Source organism: Dermacentor andersoni, chromosome 4 (assembly GCF_023375885.2).
Source record: "Dermacentor andersoni chromosome 4, qqDerAnde1_hic_scaffold, whole genome shotgun sequence".
Lineage (NCBI taxonomy): Eukaryota > Metazoa > Arthropoda > Arachnida > Ixodida > Ixodidae > Dermacentor > Dermacentor andersoni.
The window spans coordinates 223,591,991-223,603,851 of NC_092817.1; the positions used below are offsets into that span (position 1 = coordinate 223,591,991).

Sequence of the window (11,861 nt, forward strand, 5' to 3'; positions counted from 1 at the left end):
GGATGGTATGAGATAGTCAGCTTGTGTTGAGTGGAGCAGGAACGCACAATGTCGGCGATAACTTTCGAAAGGAAGTTACGACCACGGTCAGTAAGCAGCTGTTGTGGGGTGCCATGAAGCAAGGTAATGTCATGCAAGAGAAAGTTCACGATGTCAGTGGGGCAACTGGTAGGGAGAGCCCGCGTGATAGCGTATCAGGTGGCGTAATCAGTTGCAACGGCTGCCCATTTGTTCCCAGAGGATGACGTGGGAAATGGACCGAGGAGGTCTAATCCAACACGAAAGAAAGGTTCCATAGGGACGGTGATCGGTAGGAGATGACCAGCAGGTAGCACCTGAGGGATCACAGGATCACGACGCTGGCAGGGATCACAGGCAATCAACATAGCGTCGGAGGGAGCGAGCGAGACCAGGCCAATAGAAGCGGCGGCGGACGCGGTCGTACGTGCGGGTTACCCCAAGCTGTCCTGCAGTTGGTCCGCCATGCATCTCAAAGAGCACAGTCTGTCGTAGATGTTTTGGCACGACAAGGAAATCAGAGCCGTCAGGGAGGAAAGTTCCTTCGGTACAGAATGCCGCGCTGGAGGATATATCGGCGAACGGATGCGTTGGTAGGTGTAGAGCGCAAACGCTCGATGCGTGCTCGCAGCGATAGGTCTCGGTACTGCTCATCGGCGATGTTAGCGAAGGCAGACACAGTGAAAATGCCGCTGGCGGTACTACTATCGGCGTCGTCAGGCTCGTCGACCGGGTAGCAAGACAGGCAGTCAGCGTCCTTGTGTAGTCGGCCAGATTTGTAGATGACAGAAGACGAATATTCCTGGAGGCGTAAGGCCCAGCGATAAAGTCTTCCTGTAGGATCTTTCAGTGAGCATAACCAGCAAAGTGCGTGATGGTGGGTGACAACGGAAAAGGGTCCGCCATATAAGTATGGGCGGAATTTCGCAACCGCCCAAACTTGGGCCAGACACTCATGCTCAGGGATGGAATAGTTGCGCTCCGCGGGTGACAGGAGCCTGCTGGAGTAAGCGATAACACGGTCGTGGCCGTGCTGTCGTTGTGCCAGCACTGCGCCAATTCCGTGACCACTGGCATCAGTACGGACTTCGGTAGGCGCAGAAGGATCGAAATGGGCCAGTACGGGAGGCGTTGTGAGAAGGTCGATTAGATGCGAGAATGCACAGGCCTCGCCATCGCCCCACCGTTAAGGGGCGTCTTTTTTCAAAAGCTCAGTTAGTGGTCGTGCTATGGCGGTGAAATTTTTCATGAAGGGGCGGAAGCACAAACAAAGGCCGATGTAGCTGCGCACATCCTTGACACACTTCGGAACAGGGAAGTGCGTAACAGCATGAATCTTGCCTGAATAGGGTTCCACTACCTTCGCGTCAACGAGACGTCCAAGGACGGTAATCTGGCGACGGCCGAATTGACACTTCGATGCGTTGAGTTGCAGACCGGCTCGACGAAAAACGTCCAGTACTGCTGAGAGGCGCTCGAGGTGCGTAGCGAACGTTGGGGAGAATATGATAACGTCATCCAAGTAGCACAGGCATGTGGACCATTTGAAACCGTGAAGAAGGGAGTCGATCATGCGTTCAAAAGTGGCAGGGGCGTTACATAGACCGAACAGCATCACTTTGAATTGATAAACACCGTCGGGTGTTACAAAAGCAGTCTTCTCGTGGTCTAGATCGTCCACGGCAATCTGCCAATAGCCGGAGCGAAGGTCAATAGAGGAGAAATTGCGAGCACCGTGGAGGCAGTAGAGGGCGTCATCAATCCGAGGTAAGGGATACACGTCCTTTTTGGTAACCGTGTTAAGGTGCCGATAATCCATGCAAAAGCGCCATGAGCCATCCTTCTTTTTGACCAGTACAACAGGAGACGCGCATGGACTACATGACAGTTCAATAATGTTCTTGGCAAGCATTTTGCGAACTTCGGCGTGAATAACTTGACGCTCAGCCGGTGACACTCGATACAGGCGGCGATGAATAGGAGGGGCATCACCGGTATTAATGCGATGATTAACAGCTGTAGTTTGCGCCAAAGGACGATCGTTAAAGTAAAAAATATCGTGGTAGGAAAACATATTCGTCATCTGCTACAGCACGTGGAGGCGAGGTCCGAAAGCAGGGGATACGTAATAAATAAATTGTACCTATGTGAGCCCAATTCTGAGAGAAAGCTTGGCTTCAGCGGTTGTTTTGTTGTATCTGTGCATTGTGCAGCCGACAGTGCCTGCTTTCAGAAGTGTGTGTACATGGGGCGGGGATAAATGACCTACTTTTCCTTTTCAATTCTGCCACAGGCAGAATTGAAAACACATCCTCTCGAACCGGTAGATACGCCTATAACAAGCATGTCGTCACGCATGTACAGGCAAATATAAACGCATCTCACTCGATGACCACGAGCACTTGCTGTCACAGTGCTGACGTGATATGAAGGGTGCTGGCAGCGACAAGCGAATGCTTCGTACTGCCTCACTTTCACCACGACACCTTTCACAACCAAATAAGTGAAAGCAGTCTTCAAAGTTCTGGGAACCTGAATTGCACTATTGAGGTTCAGTTGCACCTTGACAAACCAAGTAGCCCGAATGAATGTCTAGATCAAGACTTGAAATACTGCAGATTTGCAGAGGTGGGGAACTTTACTAACTGTTACCGAGTAGACTCTGTGCTATATAAAATACCAGTGATGAGTGCGCTGAAGAACAGATGTGGCCGAGACTCCATGTGCCGCTGGTGGAGAGGCCAGACCCCCATTACCAGGGCTTCAAGCCGCTTTCTGTAGACCCGAGTCATCTTTGTTGGGACTCTAGGCGCATATAGTCCCAGGTTTCAAAAGTTGGGGAAGGTGTAAATGACCTTCTTTGCCCCCCCCCGCTCCAGTTCTGAGAGTGGGGGGGGGGGGGGGGCAAGTCCCCCCTTGCCCCCCCCCTCCCAGTAGATACGCTATGTACACCATATCGACTAGATAAAACGATGCATGAACATACATCTAAGGAAACACCGGGCTTCTTTGAAGGGCAAGCCAGCATCAGATTTATCTCAGCATTGTAAAGCATTTTGGCTGTGCTGCGGATGTTTCGGACACCAAGATATTTTCCAAATACAAAGATAGTGCAAAATGGGAGCTAGAGGAGGTTTACTGCATTCACATGGCAGCTGATATGTGTGTCGCGTGGCCATTTGTCTTACTGCACAATTGGGAATTGATTAGCTTGCTGCTAATCTTTAGGAAGTGGTGCTATTTCAGTTCTTGTAACATGTTTTAGAGCACAGCTCTTAGGCATCTGTTCCTGCGTCGAGCATTGGCGTAGCCGAGCTAACGAGCACAGAGAAGGATAAAAGAGCGAATGCGGAACGTAGCGGTGGATGAAAGACGCGAAGATGAAATTGGAGGAGTAGGGCGCAGCGGAATTATGAGGCAAAAAGCAGAGGAAGAGGGTATGATAAAAGCGTGAGGACAAAAAAAAAAAGCACAGTGAGACGATGATGGCAACGAGATGGCACCAGAGTAGCGTGTCGTCTGGGAGGTCTGTCTGCGGCGGCTGCTGTAAATTGCGCCCACACGTCACCCACGCGCTGGCTCTCCTGATCTCCAGGTTATTGAGGCAGTCGCACCACACTTCGATTCTATTGCAACATGCTGCACGAGACAGATTGTCCGCGCCAGCCAATATATCGCACAATGAAAACACGTATAGAGCTGCGCTCAAATTTTGCATTAGGGAGTATCGTAATCGTCGCATTTTTGGAAGAGTATTCAATCATGTGATTTTAATAAAATTTCTTTGTTGATAGTTCAGCACTTCATTCGGCCTGTCTTCCCTTTCCCATTCTGTAATTTCGTACTTTAGTCTCAGGTACAGATTACCAACACATCCAGCAAATTATTTTTATGAATGCTGTTTGTTGCATTTACTTCAGACCACTTACTGTCTACTAAAGTAGAAAGTAACTGGTGTCAGGAGTTAAGTAGAAATCAAGACTGCACAATCAATTGTGCAATCCTGATTTACATACAAATGAGCAAGTGTGGTTCATGGTTGCAGGCACCAGTGTAACAAAGGCTAATATTGTGCAACATACTTGAGCTGGTGATATAAGTAACTTTACTTGGCATTTAACACCTATTGTGCCGAGAGTGATGTTGTGACTCAACCTGTACTGGGTGCCCGCAGCTCCTGCACCTTGGGCGTGACTACCCAAAAGGCTACGACTACTTCCGGAGTCGGCTGAAGGCGGCCTTCCTCAAGAACCGCGACGTCAAGGACCCTGAGCAGTTGACCATGCTGCTTGCCAGGGGCCAGTACATCATCAAGGAGCTCGAGGCACTCTACATGCTGAAGAAGTACCGTACGCTCAAGAAGCGCTACTACACCGACACCCCTTCATAATAAAATGGCCACACGGCTGCGCTTTGCGAGTTGGTAGAGGTACAAGAACCGTTGTAGTGTCAAAAATGCATTGACCGGATATGAAGCTGTTTAATTGCTTACCGATTTACACTGCATTGTAAACAAACAAATTTTGATAACTTATGGCGCATGATGGCTCAAGCAGGGAGACATTCCATGATCTCGTACTGTGTGATGGCTGTGTGGTATAGGTGGAAAATTTACTCAGAAAAAATTTGGCCTTCATTTTCTTTTTCTTCGTTAGTGATCCAGCTCTTTCCACAATATTACTGCAAATAGAGCCTTGGAAAGATGTCACTGTAAATCTATTGAGATTGGCACCCCCTTTAAGGTCACAGCATAGAACTAGGTGCTGAAGTGTCGAAGCACATACATTGGTGCTAAAAACAGACGCCAATGTGGATTTACTAACACCATCACTGTTTGATTTCCTTTTAAAGGCTGGAAAATCGGCAGCTACCAGCTGTTATAACTGCTATACCGTAGTTGTTTGTAATAGTGCATGCGAAACATTTTCGTATTTGTTTTCGTTCCATCAGATAGTCAACAAGGAAAGGATACTCTATCGTGCTTGAATGAGCCGAGTTGCATTGGACTCACAAAATCCTTGCTGGCTTCTGTTTCTTTACAACAACCCTAAGATGAAACTGTTACGATGGGGTGCGTTTATTTAAAGATGAATTGATGAAAAGGGGCCGCGCCGACATCGAGCCGCTCTAAAGACAAGCACACTTCGTTCTCTTCTTCCGTTCTCTCTGTAGCTTTAGCATAACACTCCTTCCTTTGCAGACGAAGCCTGCTGGGCGAGTAACCGTTACGTCCACTCTGAGTCACGGAGATGGCAGCGTTTCAGGCGGGCGACGTGAACAAGCTGCGTCTTCTTAGACCAGTAGCCATTGGCAACGAGACGAGCAATTGAATAGGTCACATCACTTAGGTGATTGGTGATGACGAAAGGACCGGTGTAACGAGCCAGAAACTTTGTCCCAGTTGTCGTAGGACACATTCTTATGGCGTGAATCGTAGCTGATCTTCGAGCGGTTCTGGGATGCCAACGTACGGAGCTGAGCTATGCGGTGTGCTTCCTCAGTGAAGCAGAGAGTCTCGGCAATAGAAGAGTCCGCAAGAGGAGTAAAATGTAGAATGGTGTCGAGGAAGCTGCGGCGTGGTATAACATAAAAAAGATAGACAGGACTGTAGCCGGTAGTTTCATGCTTTGCAGTGTTGTAGGCGTACATGATAAAAGGCAAGATGAGGGAAGACGACGAAGTGTCCCTGTGAAAAATCGCTCCTGTGAAAAATCTCGCCTTCCGCTTAAATATGTTCCATACTTCAAAAGATTAGACCACAAGTCATCCGAGGACGCTCCGGACGCTCATGCGCAGTCTGGTTTTCTGGCATTCCGTGAATATCACTTGATCGGCCCTGCAGCTGATTTGTGCACCGGGACTAGGCCTAGTGCCTCCGGTGACGCACTGGCGGTGGTAGATTCGCCGGTGCCGCTCGTCACGATGGCATTACCAGCCGCAGAATTGACACCCGAGTCTGGATCCCAGCTCTTGGTTCCTGCTCCAGGACCTTCGGCTACAGCCCACCCACTGCCTTCACAAAATAAACATCAGACCGTGAGTGATCTGCCCTCAGGGCAGAGCCCGGCGATGGCTTCCCAGACACCGATAGGGAATGGGGCTCCAATTGTTGTGCATGACGAACCGAGTACCCTTCTGGACTTGTCTTCTGCGCTACCATCTGTGCCGTCGGCCCCCCGAGGTTCTCGGAAGCGTCCTTCGGAACAATGTGTACCAGATTAGTCTTCGACCAACAGCGGCTCCCAAGTCGAGCGTTCCTGCCTAACGACTGACTACCCAGTTGTGTCGACACTGGGCTTGGTTTTCTATACAGCAACCATTAACCCATTCGCTTCCGCGGCTTCGACGGGCGTTCCCACGAGCTGTTCCGCGCAACTTTCGGCGCCACGGACTGCCGTGTATGGCGTCGTAAAGAAACCTCCATAGCACCGACTATTGCGCCCCAGATGAGCATTTTTTTTGTTTTATTTTGTTTAAGAATGTTTTCTGGAAGCACTGCACTCAGAGTACCTTGCGAGTGTGGAAGGTCTTGAAGCAGACGGGCATGTGAAGTGCCACTCCACATTTCTCGCACTCCCACCGGCTCTCGCTCTTCTTCCCCTGAGCTTTACAGACATGACATTGCCTGGATGGATTTTGCTTGATTGCGTTTGGTGAGATTTGGTGAGGGAAGTGAGCCCACTCACAGGCTTCTAGCCGCTTCGGTGAAGCACCAACAGGCAATTTGCCTCGTCGCCGGTATCCCGGTAGCACAGCCTCTTCGATCAGCTGTTCCGCCAGGTCGACTTTCCAGTGTGTGTAGCTCACTCGCTTTCCTGTAATCTTGCCCGATAGGATGTAGCGTTATAAACAGCGATAGCCATGATGTCAAAAAATATCTTCTTGTATCCTTTGCGTACCTTCGCATTATAGGAAAGGAAGCGAGCTGTTGATCTTCTCGATCCACACCTCCCGTTCCACGGTTGTAGTCCTGCACAACCTGTGGCTTCAAAACAGGCAGGCCACTTTGGCGATTTTTCTTGCTGGTGTCAGTCACACTGGCTGTGCTGTGACACGTAGAGAGCATATTGACAGGCTTCTTGTCCTGCCATGTCAAAGCCATGATGCCTTGCGAGAAGAAGGCCTTGCACTCGCCTTTTCTTAGCTTCATTTTTTTTTAGCTCCTTGGGCATGTTCTTACGGTGCACCCTAACAGCACCCACAGCATTTGATCCTGCTTGGTTTATGTGAAGAAAAAGGCGTGGTGAAGAATACCAATTGTCCATGTAGATTGTGTGATCGTCCGCGAGACGATCGCCGACAAGGTTGATGACGATGGCCTCGCTACACAACATTCCAATGGTAGCGGTAGTTTGCTCACATTTTCCTGTATGGACAGAAGTTCAGGCACTAGCCACTAGCAGATTCACACAGCTTGTAGAACTTTGCCCCAAAACGGGCTCGTTTTGAGGGGTTGAATTGCACGTATGCGAGACGACCACGAAATTTCATTAAACTCTCGTTCATAGCGAGACCTTCTAGAGAGTAGGCACTACCTATAGACTTGATGATATAGTCCAATACAGGTCGAAGCTTCCACTGCTTGTCATCAGATGCTGCAAGGTTGCTGTCGTAGAGATGTAGATATCGGGAGAGCGCCCAGAAACGCCTGGGCATCAACGTCACAAAAAATGGTGTGCAGATCACACTTCTTTGTGACCAATATGCCTGGATGCTGCTCTTTCGTACCTGGCTCATTAGCACACACAGCGCGAAATAAACTTTCATCTTTCCTGGTGTTGTTTCATGCCATGTGGGGTCCGGCTTAGAAGCCTGTTTCTGCCTTGCATAAGCGTTGCTGTGCCTTGCAATCATGTCCCAAAAATCATCTCCAAGAGCGTTAAACAAACTCAAAGCACTAGGACTCTCACCTACTTTGAGCTGGATCGCTCGCTTGACTCCAGGACTTCCGGTAAAAACAGTTTCGATACATTATCTGAACGGTCTTTTTCCTCCCACTGCCAATCTTCATTTCTTGGCTTCTTGGAAGGCGGTGGGGAGGAGAGCGGAGTGCCTTCAGATACACACAGATCGCTTTCACAACCACTGCTGCTCTCGCCGTCACTCTCATCGTCGCCACTTTCTTGGTCCAAGGTAGCTTCTGGATCATCACCACAGTCACTTTCATCATCACTTTGGAACACCAGCTCGAGAATTTCCTCACATGTGAGAGCTGTTTTCCTTCGCAACGTCATGCTCAATTCTCGAGAAGCAGCGAACGACTCAACAGAAAAAGAGGAAACGTCAACTTCCTTTTTTTTTTTCGAACCAAGCCCAAAATAGTTGACAACTATGTGCATCTGGTGTTAATGGGTGTTAAAAAGACGAAACAACCCAACAACAGTGCAGAGGGAAGCGCAATCTGTCGGGGCCTTTTAAAAACTCATTTCTTCCAGAGGCCGGCGAATCGCCGGCTTACTGTAGTCTCTATGACTGTAGTTTGGCCTTGGCCGAAGCGGCCGGCGGATTGCCGGCTTTGGAAGCTCTGGCCCCCACAAGCCTCGCGGAGATCCCGCCAGGATTATTCAGGCAAATCTAGACGCTTGTCTTGGCACCACAGGCTTCCGTGGCTTCACGGCCAGGAAGAAGTCAAATACATTTGCTGTGTGGCTCCCGACATTGGCTGCTGTCGATCGTTTGCAAACCCTTCAGCGTCTATCGATCACAAGCGAAGTCGCCATGCCGTTCCAGTTGTACCTGGTAGAAAGCTCAGACTTGCAGCGCTGTGTCGTTTACAACGTTAACATTGGCGAGGACCAGAGTGCTCTCCAGTGTGAGCTCTACTGTCCTATTCACCGTGTCATTCAAGTGCGTTACACAGGAAAGGGGCGCTCTTGCATCGTCGCCTTGCAGCATCCACCAACTCCCCCGCCCGCCTGTACTACTATGGCTGCATTCTAAGACCTCGGCCATATAAACCCAGCGTCGTCTATTGTTACAACTGTTTCCGACCTGGCCACATGCGCCGATCCTGTCCGTTTACAGCGCCAGATTAAGCTGTACTAGCTGGCACATTGCCTTACCGATGTGGACTCTGCAAGAGCGACGACCGCAAGATCACTTCTCCAACTTGTCCCACAGAGCAAAAGGCCACTCAAAAGGTTCGTCGCGGGATTCATAAGCAATGGCCTCGGCATGCTGCCACACAACCAGTGCCGACATCTACTGTAACAGGTTTGCGGCGCTCCAGTGGGATGACGACGACTGGCCAGAGCTTTTCGAGCCCGACCTGCCTGCACCCCATTCCCAATAGACTTACAGTGGCAAAGTTCGGAAAGACCGCCGTCACCCACTGGTTACACAGAAGCAGAGCGTGTCGGAACATCCGCGTGATGATATGGCAGCAGTTGACAACATACGCATTAGGTCAGGGGTGCCTCAAGGGTCTGTGTTAGGCCCGTTATTATTCCTAATATATAATAATGACCTAGCTATGAATATATATTCAACAATACGGCTCTTTGACGATGATTGTGTAATTCATAGAGAACCACCCCTAATGACGTTGCCGTAGTACAAGAAGATTTAACCACATTAGCTGAGTGGTGTCATGTATGGAATATGGAAATTATTTCAGATAAAACTAAGGTCGCGACATTTTCTTCCAAGCTAAGCTTTCCGTCCAAGATATACACGCTACGCAATTGCATACTCGAACGAACTTCTTTTAAATACCTGGGCGTTATTACATCTGATTTAAGCTCGACCATGCATGTCGAGCGTATTGCTAACAAGGCACTAAAAAACTCGGCGTTTTAAAACGCTGTCTGTACCTTGCAAACAGTGACACAAGACTTTGTGCATACATTTCCCTTATAAGAACAACCCTCGATTACGTCTCAATTATTTGGAACCCACACACAGCTAACCTTTCTGATTGCATCGAATCAATTCAAAATAAGGCTGCCCGCTTTATTTTGCAATCCTACTTTCCGTACCATAGTGTGTTGGCATTAAAGCAGACCCTGAATCTTCCGGATCTTGGCACATGACAGAAATATTTCCGTCCGTCTTTTTTTTTTCTCTCTCCCTTTACTATAGCGGTTCATCTTTTTCATCTGCTCCCATCTTGCCCGCCCGTTATCTGTCCAACCACAATGACCATGTATGCAAAGTGTCTCCCATATTTGCTAGGACCAAAAAATTCCTAAATTCCCCGTTGGTGTTATCATTGAACAAATGGAACGCCCTACCCCAAGATATTGTAACAATCACTGACCCGTCTGCCTTCCAATCTGCCCTGCAAACATTGCTAAATGTATAAAATGTTCAGCTGCCACTCCTTGCCTGGCCTGCGTTTATATATATATATATATAGTAGGCAAAGAGGGATTCTTCAGGCTACCTTTCAAACGCAAAGAACTTGAGTGGTGCTACAAGGTAAACAGAACAAGTATTGAATTTCGACAGTTTCGATCGGTGGACCGATCTTCATCAGGGTTTACAAAAAAAAAATGGCAGTTCGGCCCTGGTAGTGAAGACACCAGACCGGGTGCCCGGTCGTTCTTACATCAAACCGAGAGGAACAGTTGTGACAGTGATTGATTTTCGGCGCCTTGGCAGATTTACAGCGGCCTTTGGCAGCTATGCAGGGCAAGAGGAAGGCGCAGTCACATGTATGTAGAGCAAGGAGGTCAGTGAGGAAAAAAAAGGGAAAAAGAAAGAAAAAGGAAAGAAAAAAAAGAAAAAAAGCACACAGGAGGAGGGAGACGTAAGTCGGAGAGTGAGGGGGGCGGGAAGTAGCGGCAGCTAGGTTGCCGTGCACCCGAGGCAAGGAGGGGAGAAAACGGTCTGCGGGCTGCGGAGCGACCGTTTTCTCCCCTCCTTGCCTCGGGTGCACGGCAACCTAGCTGCCGCTACTTCCCGCCCCCCTCACTCTCCGACTTACGTCTCCCTCCTCCTGTGTGCTTTTTTCTTTTTCTTTCCTTTTCCTTTCTTTTTCCCTTTTTTTTTCCTCACTGACCTCCTTGCTCTACATACATGTGACTCCGCCTTCCTCTTGCCCTGCATAGCTGCCAAAGGCCACTGTAAATCTGCCAAGGCGCCGAAAATCAATCACTGTCACAACTGTTCCTCTCAGTTTGATGTATGTAAGAACGACCGGGCACCCGGTCTGGTGTCTTCACTACCAGGGCCGAACTGCCATTTTTTTGTAAACCCTGATGAAAATCGGTCCACCGATCGAAACTGTCGAAATTCAATACTTGTTCTGTTTACCTTGTAGCACCACTCAAGTTCTTCATATATATATATATATATATATATATATATATATATATATATATATATATATATATATATATATATTTACACGTGAACCCGTTTATCTTTTACGCGTGAGCGCTTTTAACGTCTAAAAAATGTTACTGCTCAGCGCAGGACGCGTCTACATCTATCGGAAGTTTCTAGAATGATATCGATGCTTCTATCCGCGGTCTGTTGTCGCCGAACCTTGTGTAATCTGATTGCATCTATGCACAACGCGAATGGTGTAGAACTTTGTGGAAGGCACGCGGGCCCCAGCGGTTACTGTGGAACATTCGACAACTGATCTTTAAAAGCCGACACGCTTGACCCGCTGATCAGATTTTGACGATCGCCGACTGTGTTCACCGTTGTCGCCATTCTTTGAGTGTAGTCTGTTTTTGTGGGCACAGGTTTGCCCAATGAAAGTTAGTTTCGTCTTTCACAGTGTTGCTACTGTGTTCTTCACACGTCACTCCACATAACATCTTGTGGAGCCGCTGGGTAGACAGTCGACGTCAAAGTGTTTTCGTCCAGACTTGTAGATTACCTTGACGTCA

At 48.7% G+C, this 11,861-nt stretch overlaps 1 protein-coding gene and 1 pseudogene across 2 annotated transcripts in view; one reads left to right on the forward strand and one right to left on the reverse strand.

Moving 5' to 3' along the window:
- LOC126538394 (electron transfer flavoprotein regulatory factor 1-like) overlaps window positions 1-4,456 on the forward strand; it is a 72,625-nt gene extending 68,169 nt beyond the window's left edge. For both annotated transcript variants that reach the window (XM_055074747.2, XM_055074746.2), the window contains exon 3: window positions 4,193-4,456. In XM_055074747.2, the coding sequence (XP_054930722.1) occupies window positions 4,193-4,408 (216 nt within the window). In that variant the 3' untranslated portion in view covers window positions 4,409-4,456. The remainder of the gene's footprint in view (window positions 1-4,192) is intronic.
- A 99-nt stretch (window positions 4,457-4,555) lies between these two features.
- Window positions 4,556-11,292, reverse strand: LOC140217444 (piggyBac transposable element-derived protein 4-like; annotated as a pseudogene).
- Window positions 11,293-11,861: the final 569 nt, after the last annotated feature.